Raw genomic sequence first — 23,949 nt, forward strand, 5'->3', positions numbered from 1 at the left:
CTAATAATTTCATGGAAGTTGAATAAAAAACTCTTTTTAAAACTTAAACGTACACACTATACCGTCATTTTATTTATTAAAACATAATATAAAATATTTCGGTATTTTTATACTAAAGTATTAAAGAGGGGTAAAACATTGTTTCATATAATCGCTGCGAGATAACAGCACGTCTCTTATAAGGGTGAGAAACGTTTCGTAGTCGCAAATCGAATTTCCGCCACAGCCTTCAATTGGTAAAACAACACCGGGACCTCCAGCTTCCGCGGCATACACGATCTGTAACATAGGCAGAATATATATATTTGTTGTTTATTTGTTGACATGTAGGTATGTATGTAACTTTGTTAGAATTGAATTATATTTGAGTATGATGATCCATTTAGACTTTCAAGCACGTGTGCTTAATTTGATACAGGAGAAGCCACGGGGCTCGTACTGCTATTATTATTAAACAGCAGTGGGGCACTAATAATAATAGGAGTACGTAGGACAGTTACTGAGAATGATTACATAAACGCATCATTTTCTGATGAGGTTATTTTAACAGTTTGATTGATATTGGTTGTTACCTCTGCTACCCTCGTCTTAAGATTTTTCCCTTTCTTAGCAGAGCTTCTCGATAAGGATCTCCTCATGGTTATGAATTAATTAAGAATTTTAAATTATTAATAATAATCAAACGTAATCATTTAGATATTACCTTATATGATATTATTTATTATTAGATATTATTTAAAATATAATAATAAATAATATCCATTTACTTCTAAGTTTACTTAATCCATTAAAAACTAAGAAATAAAAATAATTATTAAAAATATTAAACCGACTTCAAAATTAGAAACAGTCAGTGAACTAAAATTAAAAAATGTAATATTTTTAAGGACTTGCAGAAAAGAAAAAATAATTCAAAAACAGATTTGTCTAAGATACGTAATTCACACATGCCGACAATTTTTTGAGGTCGGTGCCAGCACTGCCAGCCAACAGCAGACGCTTGTTACTATTAAGTATTTGTTATTTATTAAGTACATTTTTAAGTTTTGTTTGTTATTCTGGCTGGCACTAACTGTTTATAATTTTGAAGTCGGTTTATTTTTTTTATAAAAAAATTATTATGTTCGTTATGCTTGTAATTCACATACATTCACTTCAAACGGGAAATTAGGACTGTTCAAGAATAATTTAATTTCAATCTATAGATTAAGTATTACTAATATTATTATAATATATTTTAATAATAAATTAATCCCAGTTTCAATTGAACAATATAAATTATATTATACTTAATATAGTCACCATTATTCCGTGTTTTCCTGTTTTCACATTCTTTCTAAGTTCTAGGGAAACAGTCGATCCATATTTGGGCTGATGTGGCTTAAATACTCTGGCGGCTGCTAAGAGGGCTGCCACGTTATTTTCATGGCCCGAATATAGACGTAATTTCACTTGTTCCTCGTTTCCGGCGATTGCAGCGTCTATTGCTTCAACTATTTCAGCCATGAGCACACCTAGATTTTTTTTAATTATAGTATTTGTACAAAAATATTTAAATATGAAAGGGACCATATATAGGAAAACACTTAAGGCATAATTTTAGAAATTATTAGAAAAAGGTAAATAAATAATTAGTGCTGATGTAATCACCACATATACCCTCCGTCTCCTATGTTATCAAATATCAGCAAAGTAAATAGATTTTATATCTATTTCTTCGATTTCTAAGAGGCTTCGTTGGAATGAGTCAATATATGGGTTGTTCCCATGTATTGGTCAAATTCTGGATACTGAAAATTTGTAAAGCATCTCTTGCAAGACGTGAGCGAATACGTCCGTCAACCACGTCAACCGATTTCGATGATTATTGATAGTGTATTTGATTTTATATTAATATAATTTGTATGTGTAGAACATACATCAGGGTAAGTTTCGCATAAATTATTGTACATGCAAAATGGTAAAAAAAAAAAAAATATCCCGCTGAGTTACTTTCGCCGGTTCTTCTCAGGTCCGAGGTGCTAAATTCCGAACCAGTGGTAGTTCTATATTGTATAAAGATTTTTGACTTTGACTTTGAAAAAATAAAATTCGTTACGTAGTTGCAAGATGCCATCGAAATAAGACATTAACAAATTATACTGAGAAATATTACCTCCAGATAATCTTATTAAATCATTGTTGTAGAATAAACTAAGGTATTCAATTTTAGTCATTTCTTTAATTTTCGGCATTAGATCATCAGCCCATCGTGGAAGTGGGACGCCAGTGTTATTCTGAAAATAAAATTATTATTTTAATATTATATTTTTTATTTCACGTAAAAACTTGAGCGGTTGAATGTTTTTATTTGTTCGTCCTATACATAAGCTAGAATCTAATATTCTATTAGTTCGTTTGTCCTCAGTTTATATCGATGATGAAATATACCTAAATGTTTTATTGTGTTTAATGTCTATATGAAAATTATTTACCAACCCGTAACAACAGTTGAGATAACTAAAATATTACTGGATAAATAATAAAAATTTCTGAGCTTCGTCATTCGGCAATTAACGGCCTTTGTAAAAAATTGGTCTCGTGATATAAAGTGATTTTATAAAAAAAAAAGTTGATAATAATAGAATTTCCGCTAGTGAATTGGATTAAGTAACAGATTGCTTTATAATACGAAGTAGTATCATACCAATGTCTGGAACAGATTGTCCAAAAAGAAAACATTTTCTGGTGTTTCTATATTCGTTCCTGTTTTAGCGCTTAATTCTTCAAATAAGTTTTCGTACGAACTTATCGCATTGCTTAATGCGGGCACTTCGTAAACGCTGTTTTTTAATTCATCGTACCGTGGGCAGTTGGTGAAATGTAGAAGCTGTGAAATAAATTTGAATGAATATTCACATTAATATCTTCAACTTTTCTTTAATTATTTACGTGAAAACCTCACCTGTTCTCTCCAATTTTTATGTTTTGGAATACATATATACAAATAATCTGCGTATGTAGGTGTACGCGCGAGAGATAAGTAGACTGTATTAAAATAAGTAAACAGGGGGAGTTGTTGCCACGAAATCCGGGCTCTTACTTTCGAAGAAGATCTTCTTGGGAGCGTTCCCTTGGTCTTCACATACTTGAAGAATACAAGCCAAGAGATGGGTGATGTTATTTGTAGGATAGGAGAAGTATAATAGTTTGTTACACTAGCTAACTTTTAAGCGCGACGCACTAACGGTACACACGTTGTCTATACGAGAATCGTACCATGGACAATTTAACGTTTCAATTTATGAATTATTCCTAAATACGCTAGAGAAGGTGTATACAATGCATTAAAGCTTTTTATATCTATATTGTTACTTACATCGTCATTGTCCCATTCCATTGTGTCATATGGTATGGGCTGCCAATTCAATTCAGGATTCCACTTCTGAGCTGCTTGTGGGGGATACATTGCCGCCAGTACAACCAGAGCCGTCATCTTAGTACGCGCGTAGTCTGTCGTCCGTACAGATATCTCATCGGGCAAATATAATTGAGATATGCTATCATTATAGCGATTTCTCAAATATTCACCCACAAGAAATGCACGCTCTTTGCCTTTCTGTTAAATGAAACGAAGAATAGTAACATTTAGGTAGTAGATTTTTGACTATCAATAAGCAAGTGTAAACACTTCTATATTGACTAAGATTTTTGACTTCGACTTGACTTTGACTAACAATACTATACATATATTTATTAAATATTTTCCTACATAAATCAGGTTGCCCTAAAGATATCGGTATTTCATTGATCTCCTGTATCATCTCACACAATGTTTGTGAGTATTTTTGTTTTAGTTTTTGGATGCATTAATTAAGAATAATATATATGTCGGGGAACGACATTTGTTAATACGATCAAGAACTATGCCTCAGTGTTGCTGTCAAGGGGAATTGGATGAAATCGATTTTGAGAAACGGCAACACTGCATTTTTGATGGGGATGTCATGCATTCGTTTTTTATTACGGATTTAGTTTCATGAAAAACTAAAAAGATGTAGGTATAAATCTGTTAACGGTTGGACTGGAGCACCGAGTAATGGAGGATGCGACATATATGAATTGAAAGTTCGGAGAATGAAGCCTAATGATTTTAAAAGTATCAAAACATGTATACAAATAATATATATGGGCTAAAAAATGGGCGAATTTCGACCTGATTTGACTGGTACATATTACGATATCCGTAAAAAGGTCGAATTAAAACAATTTCAAAATTATTATTATCAGATACATATATTATACACATATGTTTAAAAAAAAAGAAACACAAAAAGGAAACAACTGTAAAATTGTGCAAAACTTATGACCGCCACCTAATTAATAAGTTAACCTTCTACTGTTCGCTCCAAACATACACATACTTTAGTTTATTGCACGTGTGCGAACTTCTTATAGTCTAAACTTCAACTTACATTTGTGAGTGCCTTCTTTCCGTATGGATAGAAAATACTATCATTAAATTGTCCTGATGGATATTTATCTAACTCTTGTTGATCCGGTGTTCTATCGCCATGTCTGAAAACCTAACAAAAAATATTTACTTAATTAAATATGATAATTTATTATGATTAATTATTTTTATAATGTTAATCTTTTGAAATACTTGTATCTAATTATATTATGTGACATGGAAGTTATTCCATCTCATGTGTACCTACACATGTACACTACACATGTACACATGTACCATTTCTATATTCACATTTTTTTTATAAATAAACCGCATAATATTATACTCATTACAATTCCAGTATTGTAGTATTTATTGTTATAAAGTATAATATGTACATATAAATTACAAAATAATATAAAACCATGTCGCTTATTAATAGTCTGGTGTGCAAGGAGTAATGAGTGCTTTTACAGAATTTTCATGAAAATATTTTTATGTTTCTAATTTTGAGGTACGCACTTACGCCGCTATATAAACGGTGCGTTTCTAGCAAAGCAAAAGCCGCAGAGCAAAATATGTAATTGCATCTTGTTAAAATTCTAAAACGAATCTTTTGCAATTACACAATATATTTTTTTATTGATTTTATGTTCAACTTTCACCAAGAATCTGAGTTGCTATTTTTCCTTTGTTGATGTTGCATCTTAAGCAAGATAAAAAAACAATTAGCGTTATTTTTTTTATTGTTTGATGGAATAATATATGAGCGAAAACGTTATAGTTCCATTATGTTACAAGTAGAATTGGGATACTTACCACAAAAGACAGCACCAATTGATTATAGTCCAAATCATGGTTTTCAGAATTAATCGTATCACTGAGATCTTTTGGTAATTCTTCAAGAATCGGCACCCATTGATCTACTGATGAACAAAAAGCCGACACTATCACAAAACTAAACAAAGGAAACGCTTGCAACATTATGTCGAACAAGATTTAATATCATAATGTTACTGCCTTAACAAGTCCTCGTGGACTGCAAATATACGATACCCAATTCTGTTTATATAGTATCTACCAATATGATTCCGATTTTCGGTACGCTATCAGATATTTCTGCTTCAAAATGCCTACATGCCATGTTTTTACGGTGTATTTTGATATCAATTAAAACACGCGTATCAAATGTACTTTCTTTACACTCTGTATAAGAACTAGTTAATACTGGTAAGATAATTACTAAGAAATGATGACACATATCGTTTATAATACAATATATGTATATTATTAATATATTACTATACCGGTATTTTTTATAAATGTCAGAATTAGCAATCTAAGTCCTTAAGACTCGATCGAAATGATGCAATCTATCAAAAAACTAGATTGTTATAATATCCGGCTATAAAATACTAGTTATTACAAATAAATAAAACAAAAGAAGATTAAAGTAACGAATATTCAAAAATGAATCCTTGTAATTTTAATATAATATTGTATTAAATATATTGTATTCAACGCATTTTTTAATTAATGTAATTCCAACATACTAGTCTACATAACAAACATTTATACCTATAGACACGTCTTGGGTTTAAGACTTTCTCGTATGCCGTGACGGCAAACGGCATGCTCTCAGTCGAAATGTGAGTGTGTGTATATTATAAGTTACACTTCGGTGTTACTTATAAAAATAATGTAACTTCTTGACTGCGGCTTCGCTCGCGTTTTAGTGATTGGTCGACAGGTATTAGGCATATGTAGTAATTAGGAATTAGTAAGTAATTAAGAAGGACATACATACAATAAATTTTATCAAATTCGATTCAGTGGTTTGGCTCTGAAAGAGCAACAGACAGATACACAGACAGGCTGCAGTTACTTTTACATTTATTATATTAGTATGGCGAAAAATATACTTGTTTTAGTAACGGTACTCTTTTCTTGTATTTTTTTATAATTTATTGTTTTGCTTAAACTATTTTTTTTTCAGTAACCAAGCATCACTTTCCTTGTTTAAGATTTGCCAGGCGTCTTGTGGTGGATATAATTACTATTAACGTAACATTAATTTTATACTTGATATTAATATCGCTACAGTTGTCTATGTGTTCATTAATAAAATGGCAGTTGGGTTTTTTTTTTCAAGGTTTATTATAAAGATTTATAAGTACTTATGAATTTTATTAAAGTAGTCTCCTTTTTGTTATTTAAAAAATATACACATAAATGTGATTATAATTTTAAAAAATCGAAAGGCTATCTGATCATTATTTTTTTTTTTTACAGGTATGACAGACGTCCATTATAACGAACAATCACTCCTGGATCAACTGATGTTGTGCACAGAGTACGTTGATAAAGCAGAGCGATATGAACTTCTAGGACCCTTGTACCGACTTGTGATTCCGATATACGAGCGAAGGAAGGATTATCAAGCGCTCCTCACATGTTACCAACATCTTACCAAAGCTTACGCTAAAGTCATCGAAGTCACCAATTCGGGAAAAAGACTTTTGGGTAGATTCTATCGAGTGGCCTTTTTCGGAAAAGCCCACTTCGGCGATGACGAAGAGGGCATAGAGTTTATTTACAAGGAACCAAAGTTGACGTCACTGAGCGAAATCTCAGAAAAACTTCAAAATTTCTACGAGCAAAAATTCGGCGCTGACTGCGTCAAAATGATAATGGATTCGGCGCCGGTAAGGAAATACGAATTGATTAGACCGGTACTTGAGATTACTTAGATTGGTTATTAATATTGACATTGATTTTGGAGGTCGAACTCAATTCTGCGAATGCGTAAAATTCCCAATTCCCCAAATTGAGTTTAGAAAAAATCTACAAATACGAACATTCGTTTCAAAAATGTAATACTAAATTTAGAATTATTAATTTCCCAAAAAAAAACTATTAACACCTATGTCATATTATTATAAAATTATAAAGAATATACTTTCTAAGATTGCCAAAGAAATATCATCCGTTCGAGGTAGAAATTAACTAAAATAAAGAAAACGATTCTATAATTTTCGTCTATCGAAATTGCAAAATTAGTAATTAGTTATAATTGCTTTAAAAATATTTACTTATTTTTCGTATTAGATTTACTTTTTTAGAAATTGCTAGGGATGGCTTAAGGAATGGAAAGTTCATTGCTGAACAAAAATAATTTACATAATATGAAAACGTTTGATATTCATAAGTACCAATTATTTTTCATCTTCATAATGAAGTAACGATTACTTAACAGTTTTAAAAATCTTGCAACTGAAATTAAACCAATTCCACTCCACCAATTAATATAAAATTTTACACACACTTTTGGTACTTTTTGAATAGACGAAACTATTACTTTATGTCTACTTGTACTACGTGCGTTTTGGGTTCTCTTGGCGTTGGTTATATGTATAATGTATGTTAATATACAGGTGAACCGCGATGAGTTAGATAGCAAGCTGGCGTACATCCAAGTCACGTGGGTGCGCGCATCGCCCGAAGGAATGTCAGCCACACACTCCGCAGGAGAAGGTTCCTTCGACCGGGTCCATAACGTCAGACGTTTCGTCTTCGAGACTCCCTTCACCAGAGACGGAGCTGCACGTGGGCCCGTACATCATCAAAGACTACGGCTTACCCATCTCACTGGTATGATATGTCATAATTTGGATACACGCTTTGTATTAATGCCTCGTTACAAACCTTAGTAGAATCCGAGAGATTTTATTGAGAGATTCAGTAAAGAGATTTGTGTCTGTTTTATTTTTATAATTACATAAAAATTACGTGCCTCAGACTTGTATTCATATAGGATTATAAATGACATCATCATATCATATTATTAATAAATCGTGTAACATTATATATAATACCCTTGTTTTCCTTATCTATGCATGAATTAGAATTCATATGATATGAATATAATAATTTTATTCAAACAAAAATGGATATTGGGCAACTATTTGGGATTGGCTACCGATTGACTGATCAAGACGGAAGATGGCACAAATATGGTTTAGTTTCATAGAGAAGATTTATATACTAATATTAGCCACTTTGTTGAAACAGGCCCCTAGATCTCGCTGCATTATCAGCTTCTACACCGTTCAACTAATCGTTATGACAATATATTCACTGATCTAATCTGTACTAATATTATAAATGCGAAAGTAACTCTATCTGTCTGTCCTTTTGCTTCTTGCTCTTTCACAAGACTCTGAACCAATTTTATGAAATTTGGTATGAAGGAAGTTCGAACCCAAGAAAGAACATACGCTTCGTTTTTAATCCTATCACCTGAAGACCAATCCCTAAAACGCGAATGAAGTCGCGGGCGCCAACTAGTATAATATAACTAGGTAAAATACAGATTGTAATAAAATATGTTTAAACAGCTGACAGTTGGTTCCCGTATGTAAAGCGTCGCGTGCCGGTTATCGAAACCCAAGTAGAAGAGAAAAGCCCCATAGAAGTCGCGGTTTCCGAGATGGAAAGTCAGGTGGGCGAGCTAGCGGAAATCGTCAACGCTAAGGCGCCAGACATCAAGAAACTGCAACTCAGGTATACTCTTATAGGAACATTGTAAATGTCAAACTTGGAATATAAAACGTTAAAATATGAACTAAAGTATCTTGCCGTCGTAAAATTGTTTACTAAGCAATAAACGCTTTAAAGTGATTTCTTATAGAAGTTCTCATCACACAAAAATCTGATATTTGAAATTCGACTTTAAGAGTTTCAATTTAAAGTATTTTTTACAAGTCGTACGTAGTCGTTCATACTTAACGTTTTCATTAAAACCCACTATATATAAGAATAATTTAATAATGTCATTCGCTCCTATTTATATACACGATTAAATACTTCCTACAACGAACAATAAATGTTAAAGATAATCTACTAATCCATATAGGTAATATTTTTTTCAGATTACAAGGCAGCATATGCGTGCAAGTAAATGCTGGTCCATTGGCATATGCGAATGCGTTCCTAGACCCAACGTTAGCTCCGATGTATCCAGATGATATGGTCGACAAATTAAAGGCTATATTTAAGTAAGTACTTTTGAAGAATTTAAATGAAAATTTGTTTAAATTCCCAGCAAGAAAAATAATTTATGTCCCTGAACTTGAACGTGAACTTACTTTTTCGTTACCTTCTTTCAGGGAATTCCTGACAATTTGCCACGCGGCTCTGCAGTTGAATGCAAAATTAATAAGCTCCGACCAGGTGACGTACCAGGAAGCTCTCGAATCAAACTACTATAAGCTAAGCGACTCTCTCTCCAGCATGCTGGGCCAGCCCCTGCAGGACATACTCGTCAATGGAAACCTCAGTACTACTGTCACTGGGGTCGAACTCGATTCAAGCAATGCTTAAAATATTAAACTACTATCGATATATATATTACCGATTTAAGTATAAAAAATTGAACTAATTTTCGAACGATGCCAGGCATTTTGCCAATTATCGAATCATGAAAATATAATTTAGCCAAATAAATCTTAACCATACTTGGAAAATAATATAACTCGGTAAAGTATGTACGGCTATCATAATATAGAAATAGGTACGCACGACTTTATATTCCTTTTTTAAATTATGATAGTTTGTAATAAATTAAACCTCTTTAACAGTACGTGATATTAACGTACAATTTTGCTCTTTGTCTATGGATAAACAAAACTTTTTGGCGTATTACCAAAAAATATATCTCCTGTAGAGTCATAAATATTCTTTAATTTATTTAGGCCTATTAATTATCAAGCGTATTATAAAATTGCTATCAAGACATTTTATTAAATAAAGGTCTGCATATAATCTCATTTTTATAAAAGGTAATTTTTCGATAAACTTTTAGCTAGGATTTCTATAACTCTAAATGATATCTCTAAGATTGCTCTTTAGTTTCGTAGCCAGTTAGTTAGCAATCGTTAAGAGTATTGTTCAATTATAATATAATTATAATCTCAAAATTAATTTATATATTAAATATTCATACAAAATACGAATCTTAAATTAAATTTATATTGAATTTTTTATAGGCGAATTACCATGAAAACTATTTATTAAATTCCAACAGACATGATAACAGTGAACAATTCATAAAGAAAAAGTTAGTACACAAAAAAAAACTGAACAAACTATACAAGTCAATTACAAGATCCTTCCTGTTTGTAAACTATTACTTACAAGTTAAACGAAGTATTTCGTTACTATAACAAAATTATACAGGATGAATATTTCTACTGGGCTAGCATGGCTAAATCCGAAACTCTAACGGATAGCAAAAAAATACTCCAAAGGAAGATTTGTTAGACCTGATTTTAATGAAAACTAAAACTGCATCCTAAAGTTTTTTTATTAGACTTTTCAAGTCAATGTTTCTAGCCAATACAATAAAAATTAATTCAGTATTTGATTTTATTGATTTTTAAAAAATCCAATGATGTCGTTTAAGTTTTCATTAAAATAAGGCCCGAGATTCCTTTGAGTTTTTTTTCTCTCTCTGATATAATACATCTCTAATATAATATCCCATATCTGATCTATACAAAATAAGTTGTCTGTATTTTACATTATTTTAAGTAACAAACAAACATATACTATATCATTATAGTTATATACAATGAAAAGTGTGATTAGAACGTTTTTTTTTGTGACTTATATGATATTATAATAGACATCTTCCTTATAATCGCTATCGAAGAATAATACCGCCTTATTTGTACAAACATGACAACGGCAATAAAAATAATTAATTAGTTTGTATCCCAATATTATCAGGAACTCTATAAATGAGGTGTTGCCATATATATAAAAAGAGTGATACGAAATCGTTGCTAAAATCCGATTTAATCGTACCAAATTCCCTCCGTATTTTGACCTTTTATCTTTACTAAGACGTAGCAAAATCAATTACAACTTTATATAACTTGTCCCAAATTTATAAGTATTATGTATAAATAACTAAATAAGATTTAAAGTTCCTTTCTTCGATTTCAAACTTACCTTATTGAAATATGTCACCTATTTATCATGAATTTTGAAATACAATCATTACACTTATGTAGATAGAAATATACTTACACATTAATATGTATATCGCTCAACCAAAATGTCGTACCTTTCCTAAACTAGTTATAATTCATGACCTCTGTGACACCTAGCCACGATTACAAAGATCTTTGATTCGTTTCATAGACGAAGAATGGACTTAGAGGGCGGAAAAGTTTGAAAGTGATCTGTTGCTAAGTTCTCTGACTATGAATTCTCTACTCGTTCTTGAAATATGAACACGCAACGTATGTCACGCTACCTACATTGCTGTAGATATCATTACTTACTATAATAAACATGCGTTAATGAATATCTAACAGTTACAACTGAGCATTCTCCTATAAATAAGCTTTTTTTAGATTTAAAATTTTCTTACATTTTATACGTATTCAATATATGCAAAGCATAAGATAAATATTATTAAAAAATATAATATACCGGTATATTAAGTTATTTGCAGTATCAATGTTTGCATTGCTAATTTTTCAAACACACTAAAAACAGACGCTTTCAAGAAACATTATCACGTGCGCAACTAATAAGTTAAATAATTGTTTTTTTTTTTTTTATTAAAAAACTGCGATACCAATTTTTATTCGATCTATTTAAAGCCATGTATTTGTAACAAATAGGAAATGAGAAATGAATATCATAATAGTTGTAATTTAATTTTTAAATTTAAATACTTTTTAGTACAAGTTGATGTTCCGTTTTAATTTTATGAGAAGTTTAATGTCAGTGTTTATTTATTGTGTTGTTAGTATTGGTAATTATGTTACATATTTCTATTTTTTTAAAGTAATATATTCTCATTATAATTGCTCTTCTCATTCCAGTTTTTTTGTAACATTATCATAAATATCACAATAATTATTGTAGTAGTAATATAAAATTGATAAAACATTGTAACCTAATTAGACAACTTTAAAAAAATAATTTTTAGTTTGATAAAGATTATCATATACATTTTTCCTATTTAACAACTACAAGATAACTGGTAACATTTTTTCATGTTAGTTGGTAATTTTCATTTATAAAAAAAATTTCAATATAATTACTATATAAATGAAAAAAAAAATAGAAATGAAATAATTTTGTATAATTTCATGTAATTTCAAAGATAACAGTGTTTTTAAAATTATTCAATAGTATGAATAATTTTAATGTGTAATAATTGTAATGAAATGAACTCCCAAATTTTTTTCTTAAAGTAAATTTATAATAATAAAAAGTATCTGCTATATACAGTGCTAAAATATTTTCAGTTAAATCCACAGTACTAAAACTATACATTAAACTTGTTATAGTTTGTAACAAATTTTAAAATGACATTTAGATCCAAAGATTCATTTGCTGTATGTTTTTGTTCAAAATATTTTAATAGAAAGTACAAAATCAGTTTACATTTTGCTTAACAATAGTCTGGTATCATAGTTGATACACAGTTACTTTATTGAATACCTATTTGCTTTATACATTGTGTTAGATAAAGTACTTAATAACCTATTCTTTTTTCAAATTTCTGTATTTGAATTATTATTATTTAAATGGGAATTATCAATATACTATAGATAGGTGCGCCATAAAGTGTATAATTAATTGTTTTATGTACTCGGTAGTAATTTTTACAATGTATCTGCACAAATTAATATAAATCAAGGAATTTGTAACTTGATCTGATTTGTAATCTGGATTTGCTGTTTTAATACATTTATAAGAATAGTGAATGTTTTTTATTTACTACTTACCAACAACAAGAGAATAGTACAGACTGGTAACAGAATAGAATGATTATTTAGGGGCACGGTATTGCCCCCGCCAAGATGAACCAAGCGAAGCGTATGGGCACTACCGACCTTTTCTAGAAGCGCTTCGTCGTTTTTTTGAACCCTTATAACTTGGGTTTGGATTATATCCGATAAACAAAATTCTCGGGATATGTTGTCAATAGCGAACTTGATAAATATACAAAGTTTTAATTGCACTGCTCTTACACTTTCGATTTTATTGATATCTGAAAAACCCTGATTTCGCCACTGACTCACTGATGATCAGCAAAATTTTTAGGCTATTTTCTTGTTCTAAGCTAGTATAGCTTACATACCAAATTTCAGCTTTTATGATACAAAGAACAAAATTATAAAACTTATAACTTTTAACCTTCAGCTCTTTAAACTATGAGATGGAAGTTTGTATGAGACTTCCGCTATTTTGATATTTTATTTGATATAAATGATAATAAAAAATAAACTCCCAAAAAAGAAAAATAAACTTCTCACTTTATATACTTTGAAATGATGTATTTGAAATAATGGCTACAGAACGATTTTATTAATCTTTTGAATACCTATTCACTAAAATTTAATACATGGTAATCCGTTCTCGTTTCAAGTTCATGTTCTCCGAGTAATATTATTGTTATTATTATTTACGATATAAGTAGCAAACGAGCAGGAGACTCACCTGATGGAAAGTGACTACCATCGCCCATGGTCATCTGCAACATCGCCGGGCTTGCAGGTGCGATGCTAGCCTTTAAGACAATTTGTTCGCTCTTTTCTTGAAGGTTCCCAAGTCGTATCAGCTCGGAAAAAACTGGTTACACAGAGAAGTTGTGCGAGGCAGAAAATGCCTTAAAATTCACGCTGTTGTGGATATTCGAAGATCAAGGATGGTGTGGGTGAAACTTGTAATTTTGACGCGATGTCTGAAGGTGAAATTTAGAGATTAGATTAATCCAAACAATTCCTTGGAACATTCCCCTGAAAAATGCGGTAGAAGAGGCAAAGTGATACAACGTCTCTACGCAAATCCAAATGATCAAGCAGGTAGGAAAGGGCTTGATCGTTGATAATTCAAGCCGCTCTGCGTTGAATACGGTCAAATGGAAGAAACTGAAGAGCAGTATTCCACGTGAGGCCGAATTAACCCCTAGTACAGCCGATTAGGCGATGAGCCGACGTGAAGTACCGTCTTGCCTTGCTGAGCACACCCAACTTTTTGATACCAATTTGGCTGTAACTTCCAATTGACTGCGGAACTAAATGAGATTTAAGAGATCAACGATAAGTATTCCAATACTAGCTGTAGCTGGCAGCAATGGGAATGTTCTCAAATCGTGGATATACGGCAAATGGTGATTTTTTAACGATTAACGCGTAAACATGTTTCTTTTTGGGGTTGAATTGAAATATTATTGTCCAATTTATCCATTTAATCAAATTAAAGCTTGCTTTTAACAATTATTTTTATAACTGTTTTATTTTTATGAATTTGCATCGCGAATTACATCTTTCATTTTTTTCTTATTATAAATGTGTTAATTTATAACATTTGAAAAAGGTAAATAGGTACAATAAATTATCTATTTACATTTAAATTCATCTGATTGTTGTTCTGATATTAGGATTGTTAGCCCGAATTGCTCGAATTAAATATAGCAATATTTAATTTGAGTAAATATCTAACGACAAACAGATAATATCTAATTTTATAAAACCTAATTTGTATACATTTTATATTTTTTGAATATAATTCACTTATAAAAATATATCTCTAGCTTTTCAAAATATTTTAATTTTATTTTATATTTAGGGAAAAAATTTTGGAGGCTGGCAGCTCTGCCGTGTGCGTCGGAACTCGGAAGTTCACTGCAAAATAGAAATAGATCACGAATCACGATTCATGAACTTATTATTTGTCTTATCTATGTATTCGTATTGCAGTATTGCTTCTCAATTCACAAAGAAAACTTCACCGCAATTTCGATAATAGCGTTTAATATTTGTTTTATTTTTTTTGTAAATCCAATTCAATTTCTTGCCAAGGACATGGAAGACGAATTAGAAGATAGGGTTTTACACCAAACATACGTTTCGTTTATGAAAATCTTTTCGCGATTTACAAGTAGTGTTGCGTTTGACACTCCAGTGAGCTATTTATGGAAAATGGTGCGACTTTATTTACTGCGATCAGAAGTGCTAGTGTTCACCTTAGGGATAATTATATTCTTTATGTATCTTCAAACAATTGGATTATGGAGTCGAACCCTATTAAGCAGATTGTCACAGGCTATGAGTCCTATCAGTGCTGTTCAGCGTATGAAGTTAATGGAAGGCTCTGACGCCGATAAACAAAGCTGGGAACTGAAAGGTTCCTCAAGTGCAGCTTATGCAATCAAAGGCCGGAGAATGCACATGGAAGATAAATTTATTATTAACGAAAACATAAATAATACCGGCATTTCATTGTTTGCTATTTTTGACGGACACGGTGGGGAATTCGCAGCGAATTACGCTAAAGATCATCTTATACAAAATCTTTATAACAAAGTTGTAGAATTAAGTGCTTTCAAAGAAGGCAAAACAGTCATCACTCCTCAAAGGGATAGTCCCGAAGAAACAAAGAAAGAAGAAACTGTTAGTGTAGAAAGAAAACCAAGTTTTAAAAAATCTGCTAGTACCGCTGATGATACATCTATAAAAGAGATTACAGACCCCGACCTGCTGGCACAACTCTCTAAGGCGAGACCAATAATTACAAGAGAAGTTAGACCAGTTAAACCCATAAAAAACATTGCTGTTCCACTATCAAGTTATATGGATAAGGGAAAGATAAACTATGGTAAATTATTGACAGATGAGGTCCTTGCTGCTGATAGGCTTCTAGTAGAAGCTGCAAAGCGATCTATGAATGTTGCTGGAACTACAGCTTTAATTGCTGTTCTAGAAGGCAACTATCTGATTGTAGCTAATGTTGGTGATTCGAGAGGAGTTATGTGTGATAGCCGTGGTAATGCCATTCCTGTGTCATTTGACCATAAGCCACAACAGGTAAGAATAGCATAAAATCTTACCTATATTCAAAAAAAATATATATATAAATTACAATATCTATCATATTTGTAATGAATTATATTTCAATAATATATATTAAATATATAAAAAATCTAACCATTTATTTTTCTTTGTGAAAGGTGCGTGAACAGAAACGGATTGAAGCTGCAGGAGGTTACATTGCCTTTAATGGAGTATGGAGAGTTGCAGGCATTTTAGCAACGTCTCGAGCTATGGGTGATTATCCTTTAAAGGATAAAAAATTTGTCATTGCCGATCCTGATATACTCACATTTAACCTTGATGACCACAAACCAATGTTCTTAGTATTAGCATCTGATGGCTTATGGGATACTTTTACAAATGAAGAAGCGGTAAAGTTTATAAAAGAAAGATTAGATGAACCAGACTTTGGAGCCAAGAGTTTAACACTGCAAGCCTATTATAGAGGATCTGTTGACAATATTACAGTTTTAGTGATTAATTTTCTAAGTAGTCAACACTCGATGCAATAACCGTTTTAATTCATTAAGAATTTTCTTTTTGTGTAGCTGATCCACAAAGAAAATATTTTATGACAATGTACAATACAAAAACAATCTACTGTGGTATTATTGGACTTATGAGCAAAGCATGTATTATGAAAGAAACCTTTTTGGTTTGTATTTAATTGAATGTTTGTTAATTATCAAGTGAGGAAATAAAGTCCAATTGAAAAGACAACCTTTTTACAGATAATACAAATATGTTTTTTAAAAATTTACCATTTTAAAAATCATAAAAATTCATTACATAATTTTATAATATAATAAATGTTGTATTATGTGTATATATTTTAATATTAAAATTTGATAAATATGTACATACATGTCTACTAGGGATAATAAATTGTATTTTTAATGTTAACAAAATATCATATTTTTAAAATTGAAAGTTGAAAACTATTTGTGTGGTTGTGATTGTTCCTTCAAAAATGACATGTTCGTAATTTTTATGCATAATTTATATTTAAGATCAAGTTTATTGTGTACTTAAAATATTACAATTATTTAGACATTGTTCAACAAATTATCGCCTTTTTAAAATACTGTTCACCAATCTTAAATGTAATCACAATTTTAGTTTATGTCTGGCTAATAATCAGGTTATAAAAAAAAAAAAAACAAAAGGCAGTTGGATATATAACTATCATGTAGTTTCTTTGTCAATGTCACAAAAATATGAAATCCAAAATAAGAAAAGATATTCTAACTTGCTAAATGGGGAAAAATGAATATAATATGTTTTAAAAACAAACTAACAATTGTTGAAAAAGGTAAAAGTCATCATATATAGGAAATCGATGGACTCCTTTAGATAAATTCCTTTGATAAAATGTCAAATAAGCTATTTGGTTAAATAATATTGAATCTTGCCATCTGAGTGAAAACAAATACGTGAATATATTTATAATCATATTGTGTATACTATATGTAAAACATTTCTATTATAATGGCCTGTTAACATTGGGTTAGTACTTATTTGCTTTTTTTCTTAGTTATTGTCATCATATTTTAAAATTAGAATTACAAACAATGAAGATCCTTTTAATCAATTGATATTTTTAATGTTTCTGTTACATTTATGCAAATCCAAGAATGCATTTTTATCCAAGCTATATTTTTATTTAAATGCTCGTATAGTTTTGAATAAGTTTACTTTTACCTTTGGTGCTAGTCATTAATTCTTCACTATTTTACACATTATACATAATCCTAATTTAGTGCAATATGAGTGAATAGAGAATAAATTCTACTTTATCTAATGTTATAGACTAAAATATCAAATTGATGTTGTATACTGGTAAAAATATTTTTGTATCCTAATAGAAGTTACCTGTAATTTGGTTATGCTAATTAATGTTTTTAGTATAAATTTACTCCTTTGACTTCGATATTTATTATTATCATCTAGTTGGCTTTTATTAACTTGAGTGAAAACTATGTAAAATATATTATACCACTTAGTTTTTGCCAAAATATTAACAAAATTTGGGGCCAAATTATTCTATTCTGTTTATTTTTCATGAAAACTATAAATTTCGTAATGATGTGTTGCGTTTATTAACAAGTTACTTTAAGTTTATTTATATTTGCATTATTTAAGCTTGATTAGCATTTTAGCCCGCCTTATGATTGAGTTTGTTCCTTTACATATTTATATTTTGTTGTATTAAATGTATTGTATGAAATAATTTTAATGTTAAACATTTTTTATTAACACATACATACATACATACACAGGTACTAAATAGAGTTCTTCATAAAATTTTCTCTATTGATACTCATGCCAATTAAACAGTTTAAACTTTACAAAACTTAACAGGCGTAAACCGTTTTAAATATGTACCTGCATGTATTTATGATTCTATAAGTCTATTGTATTTGAGTGTCTAAAAATATTAGAATTTATGAATAGTAACTTTTTATATGTGAAACATATGCAGGTGTAATAAAATTAAAATTTATCCTATTCAGTCTTTCACTGTACTGGTGTACCACAACCACACACTCTTTTATGATACATAATCAAGTATTATTTTAGGTTTTCTTTTTATTAATTGGTATATATGCCAAAATATTTTTAAATAAATTTTATCATTACTGTCTGTATGTCATTGGTATCTTTTCATTTAATTATTGAGAGATTATTGTGAAATGGTTTTAATTATTGAGAGATTATTGTGAAAATGTTTTTTTATTTAATTACATGAAATGTCTTCAGTAAGAGAGATTAATTAATATCATCATCAATCAATCATCAATGCAAATCAAATCAAGCATCAACGTGGAACCTAAATTACAATAAAAATCAATTGTAACTTAATATTTATTAATATTATAATATTCATTTTAAAATTGAAGTTATGTAGAAAGTCATCAATAAGACAGTTTTTCAATTTTAACAATTAGACATTGTTTAACAAAAAAAGGATCCAATCCACAACAATAAAGTTTAAGATATTTCACCTTGAAACTAACGACATATTTATTTATTGATTATAAAACCAAAACGCAATATCGGCTTGTTTTATTATATAAAATAAAAATATCAAGTTATTATATTTTTGAATATATATTTAGTTTTTATTTTCTGTGTGTTGTAGCTGATTTGGAATGGTCATTTGGTGCTCTTTGTCATTAAATTATTATATCTTTATAAAGCTCGTATATATTTACTGAGCCTCGAGTAATATGAAATCTGTATGTTAGTATGCTGACATACTCAATTTTGGTATTTTTGTGGTTTGGCTCCTTATCATTAAATAAGGTCTTAGTACCTAGATAAATTATATATATTATGAAAAGATTAAAACTGAAAATACTTAAGACTTAATTGTTGCGAACAATTGTACTTGTTATATTTTAAATTTTAGCTGCGAAACGCGAGTAAATTGGGCGGACCTAAGGCAGTAATACATATTATCTTGCCTATTTACACCATGACTAGAGTTGGCAATAAGAAGGTATAGCATAAGCATTCGAATTGTGAAAATTATTCAAATCTACAAATCCAGGAGCTTATTTATATAATATTACACGTCATTTTAATATTTCAAAAGGCACTGTAAATCAGAACTGCTTATAAAATATAGCAATATTTATTATTAATATTTTCTTAGGCACAATAGCTTCAATCTATATTGATTTTTACCAGTGCGTTATATCGAGTAACATTTAAATTTCATACAGTGATCAATAATGGTTTGATCGTATCATTTCTACAAAAAATTCATTCCATAAAAAAAGAATCATTTAACATAAAAATTATCTACATACATAAAAAAAACTAAAGAACACAAAATGCATTTGCACTGCACTCAAACATAAATTGTGAAACAAAAACAAATTTCATTGTGATGATAATTAACATATATATTATTCTCGTTGCTTCAAAGGATCTCGAATTCATCATCTGAATCATCAAACTGCCGATCCACTTCCTCAAACTCTGAAACGATAAAAATACTCATTAATAGAAATCGAACACAAATAAAATATTGAATAATACCTGTTCCACATTGTAGGACTAGTATCATCATAAAGACGCTTAATATGACGCTCGTGCACAGTTACATTCTAATATATTATGTATTTCTCATATTTTTTCTCATTAAATACCAAAAAAGTGTAACTTATATCATACCAAGTTACTGAAATGGTTTTTATTCAGTAAACAGTCTTTCAACAATACTACTATGAGATGAGAATTTCTAACTTTATAAAAATACCTGTGAAAAGTGTGGTGTTCTGCAAATCAATATCGTTAATACTTGGTCCCCAATGAGCAGGTCGCTTTTCACAAATTTCAAATAGAGGTTGGCTTTCTTGCATTAATTTATTCTCTATTGTTATGCATAACTCATCAAAATCTCGTTTCGTTCGACAAAGGAAGCACTAAAAAAAAAAATCGCAACACGTAAATAAACTTGCAATAACAACAATTGTGAAATATTTATAACAATAAAATGTTTAATTAATCCAGTTCACTTTTATCAGTGGAATAAAATTCCCATTTTAACATGTAATTCTTCCATCAAATTTATTGTATAAAAGTGGCGGTAAATCGAGTCTAAATACCAATAATAATTTGAATTACTATATGTATACCAAATAAAAAGAATAGTTAAGGCACAAACATCACTTACCACAGCAACCGAAGGATCCATGGAGAGCATAGGTATTCTCGAAGCATATTTACAATGATATGTGCAATCCATTTCCTTCTGTTCATCTGTTATTTTATTCTGTAAATATTAAAGACTTAAATAATCAGAAAAACATTGCTTATAATTAAATAAGGCTGAAACACGGTTATATTTTAATCATCTCAGATTATATACTAACTTTGACAAACAACCCATCTGAGTAAAGTTTTTTTTGCAATATCCTATTTTTATTGTATAATAAAAATCGATATAGTTTACATACCTCAACTAAGCCGGACCGTTGTGTTGTGTGTGGATCTAAGTACACAACTTCATCGCCAACACAACCTATAAGGTACAGAGCCTGGTTGGGCTTACCGCCAATCACACCAACTGATTGCGGCGATTGGAAGCAAATCTATAATAAAAAATTTAGTTTGTTAATAAGTTATTGGCTTATATAGCGTTCATTTTTAAGATAATGTTTAAAAAACTGAACAACCTAAAATTGATATACATAATAAGAAGTTTAAGCTTGCTTCATTCCAAATTTCATCATTTATTTATTTTTATGGTATAGGTTAGCGGACGAGCATATGGGCCACCTGATGGTAAGTGGTCACCACCGCCCATAGACAATGACGCTGAAAGAAATGTTAACCATACCTTACATCGCCAATGCGTCACAAACCTTGGGAACTAAAATGTTATGTCCCTTGTGCCTGTAGCTAAACTGGCAAAAGTAATTATTTATTAAACTTACTAAAATGATATATATCAAAGTAATTACAAAATTATATACCTTTAGTCCATCAATATATACAGGGTTGATTTCGCTTAGTCCAAGTCTAAGAGGTACTATTAATAACAGTGGCATCCAATCTGACACAATAATATTGTCTGGGTTATTTGATGAGTCCCCTCTGTCGTTATTCACAATGCATTGTTGCACTGGAATCAAAATTAAAAATTTTTAATTTTGCAACAAGTATACTAGTGCTATTAAAATTTAATTCCCAATTTACCAATATTAAAGGTATATTAGACGAATATAAGAGTTCTTGTTACCAACTCATCCATAAAAAGGTATAGTAATTTTGTTAGTGGCAAAGAATCTGGATGGATTTTAATTTATATGCATAAATAATCAGCTATGTCTCATCAAGTGTGAGTCAAATACACCTACAAATGATGATCCAAGAAATATATTGTTTTTATTATATAATTAAATCTTTTATACATCCAGGTTACTAATACTAATTATATGTTTCATTATGCTGAACATATTTAAAATAATTTAGCAGTAAATTTTATTATATTTGTCTGTCAATAAATTATAGATAATTTTTTTACCTATTAATTTATAACACTAGTATGATTAAGATAAAATGTTTTAAAATAACTACAGTGTATACACAGATAGTAGTGTGTACTTACAGATATCTTCTTTAACAACAGTATTATCTAATGCAACATGGATGACCAGGGAACTCCATTTATCATATACAACTAGTTTTCTGGAATATATGCATTAAAAAGAATTATATTAGTTTAAAACACTTAAATATATTAATTAAGCATATAACAACTTTGATATAATTTAAATATATATATATTCTATGTATAGTTTTTGATATTTTCAACTAATAATAAATAATTACATATTTAATAAATTGGAGTGATATTATGTAATTAGTCCAATGACTTGTGTAAATAAGATAACTTTTGAACTATTTGTTCCAAATGTAATAAGCATTTAATTTTAGAAAATTTGATTACTTGAGCACTTGTGCGACAGTATTGGGTCCGAACCATTGACCAACTTCCTTTCCTTCACAAGCCCCCATCAATGCAACCTGATGAATTGAATATGGTGCTTGTTTCCTTTCTTCAAATCTTTGAACTATTTTTAAATATGTTGGATCTCTAAAAGTTGACAAGTATAATTAATTTCTTTTTTTTTAAATAATTAGTAATAAATTGGCATTACAAAAATCACCTTGTTTCTGGAGTCCATACCCAATCTGAGGATAAATGTATTCTCACAAGAGCTACTCCAAGTACCATCTGTCCACATCGTAACATACAACCCCATCCTTTGTCCGACGTGAGACCCTCATCCCCTATAGGGACAAATCCTTTTCTATATGTACACCAGATGATGGAACTTATATCACGCCTAATTCGGTCTAGATCTGAAAAAAAAGTCTGGTTATTCTTACAATTCTGGGTCAACAAAAAGTTAATTAGGATATTTTACCTTGAACCGCGCTGTATTTTTTACCCAGTATCCAAACATTGTCTTTTGTTTTAGGAATATCATCAGGTTCAACGTTATTTCCATCAGGCGAAAGGTAGCATATATCAAACATGGCATCCATGTTTGAGCATATTTTTTTTACAATAACTTACTGTAATAGATTATATGTACAAATGAACGTTAACAGGATATAACTTAACAAAACAGCTGACAAAGAAAGCAACTTCAGAAACAAATCACGACGTAGATAGAATACTGTTTATTATTATGTTTTGTAAACATGTCATTGCAGCTTGTCCAACGTCACAAACTGTTGCAATGCAAATTGCCAGCTACTTAAATATTTATTACAAACGAAACCTTCAAACTATAAATTACTAAATTCAAATATATTTAGTGGTGCAATTATACAAAAATATATATTTTTCGCATAGTATATAAACGCACTCCACTTAACTAACAGATCCTTCCGCCAAACATATATATCTATTATATATTTATCATATTCTAGGATAGACTTTGTGAAGACTGAAGAGGTCGCATTAAAAATGAAAGTGTGTATACTATATCAAAACTTTCTTTTGGAGTTTTTTTCCCGTATTGAAAAAAAATACAAACTCCTTACATTACCAGTGCTTTAATTTTAAAGGATAATTTCCTGCAATGCTGTCAA

General features: G+C 30.1%; 4 protein-coding genes across 5 annotated transcripts in view; 2 read left to right on the top strand and 2 right to left on the bottom strand.

The window, feature by feature from the left end:
• The window catches only part of LOC125077329 (dedicator of cytokinesis protein 9), a 40,043-nt gene extending 27,793 nt beyond the window's left edge, over positions 1-12,250 (top strand). For both annotated transcript variants that reach the window (XM_047689246.1, XM_047689247.1), the window contains 5 exons: positions 6,725-7,137; positions 7,867-8,083; positions 8,830-8,995; positions 9,364-9,489; positions 9,601-12,250. In XM_047689246.1, coding sequence (XP_047545202.1) covers positions 6,725-7,137; positions 7,867-8,083; positions 8,830-8,995; positions 9,364-9,489; positions 9,601-9,814 — 1,136 coding nt within the window. In that variant the 3' untranslated portion in view covers positions 9,815-12,250. The remainder of the gene's footprint in view (positions 1-6,724; positions 7,138-7,866; positions 8,084-8,829; positions 8,996-9,363; positions 9,490-9,600) is intronic.
• LOC125077333 (venom acid phosphatase Acph-1-like) lies at positions 87-5,472 on the bottom strand. Its single transcript, XM_047689253.1, has 7 exons — positions 5,252-5,472; positions 4,455-4,565; positions 3,359-3,598; positions 2,687-2,869; positions 2,156-2,276; positions 1,303-1,514; positions 87-279 (listed from the first exon to the last, which is right to left on the bottom strand). The coding sequence occupies exons 1-7, from the start codon at positions 5,414-5,416 to the stop codon at positions 121-123; spliced, it is 1,191 nt and encodes a 396-aa protein (XP_047545209.1). The 5' UTR covers positions 5,417-5,472; the 3' UTR covers positions 87-120.
• Positions 12,251-15,152: 2,902 nt separating the features above from the next.
• On the top strand, positions 15,153-17,591 carry LOC125077250 (protein phosphatase 1L). The gene is made up of 2 exons (XM_047689138.1): positions 15,153-16,326; positions 16,470-17,591. The coding sequence occupies exons 1-2, from the start codon at positions 15,325-15,327 to the stop codon at positions 16,842-16,844; spliced, it is 1,377 nt and encodes a 458-aa protein (XP_047545094.1). The 5' UTR covers positions 15,153-15,324; the 3' UTR covers positions 16,845-17,591.
• Positions 17,592-19,328: 1,737 nt separating this feature from the next.
• On the bottom strand, positions 19,329-23,609 carry LOC125076902 (cysteine protease ATG4B). Its single transcript, XM_047688635.1, has 9 exons — positions 23,277-23,609; positions 23,016-23,211; positions 22,796-22,942; positions 22,454-22,533; positions 21,819-21,967; positions 21,300-21,434; positions 21,017-21,115; positions 20,600-20,765; positions 19,329-20,319 (listed from the first exon to the last, which is right to left on the bottom strand). Exons 1-9 carry the CDS (start codon positions 23,395-23,397, stop codon positions 20,261-20,263), a joined length of 1,152 nt encoding a protein of 383 aa, XP_047544591.1. The 5' UTR covers positions 23,398-23,609; the 3' UTR covers positions 19,329-20,260.
• Positions 23,610-23,949: the final 340 nt, after the last annotated feature.

This window comes from Vanessa atalanta, chromosome 3 (assembly GCF_905147765.1).
Source record: "Vanessa atalanta chromosome 3, ilVanAtal1.2, whole genome shotgun sequence".
Lineage (NCBI taxonomy): Eukaryota > Metazoa > Arthropoda > Insecta > Lepidoptera > Nymphalidae > Vanessa > Vanessa atalanta.

What these genes read in the sequence shown, in the direction of transcription:
- LOC125077333 (XM_047689253.1), bottom strand. Translation starts at nt 5,416, where the DNA reads ATGTTGCAAGCGTTTCCTTTGTTTAGTTTTGTGATAGTGTCGGCTTTT. An exon ending in TTTAATAAGATTATCTGGAG is followed by an intron (nt 1,515 to 2,155) that starts GTAATATTTCTC and finishes AAAAAAATCTAG; the next exon opens with GTGTGCTCATGGCTGAAATA. An exon ending in CAGGAAAACACGGAATAATG is followed by an intron (nt 280 to 1,302) that starts GTGACTATATTA and finishes CCTATGTTACAG; the next exon opens with ATCGTGTATGCCGCGGAAGC.
- LOC125077250 (XM_047689138.1), top strand. Translation starts at nt 15,325, where the DNA reads ATGGAAGACGAATTAGAAGATAGGGTTTTACACCAAACATACGTTTCG. An exon ending in TTGACCATAAGCCACAACAG is followed by an intron (nt 16,327 to 16,469) that starts GTAAGAATAGCA and finishes TCTTTGTGAAAG; the next exon opens with GTGCGTGAACAGAAACGGAT.
- LOC125076902 (XM_047688635.1), bottom strand. Translation starts at nt 23,397, where the DNA reads ATGGATGCCATGTTTGATATATGCTACCTTTCGCCTGATGGAAATAAC. An exon ending in AACGGTCCGGCTTAGTTGAG is followed by an intron (nt 21,116 to 21,299) that starts GTATGTAAACTA and finishes TAATATTTACAG; the next exon opens with AATAAAATAACAGATGAACA. An exon ending in TGGATCCTTCGGTTGCTGTG is followed by an intron (nt 20,766 to 21,016) that starts GTAAGTGATGTT and finishes TTTTTTTTTTAG; the next exon opens with TGCTTCCTTTGTCGAACGAA.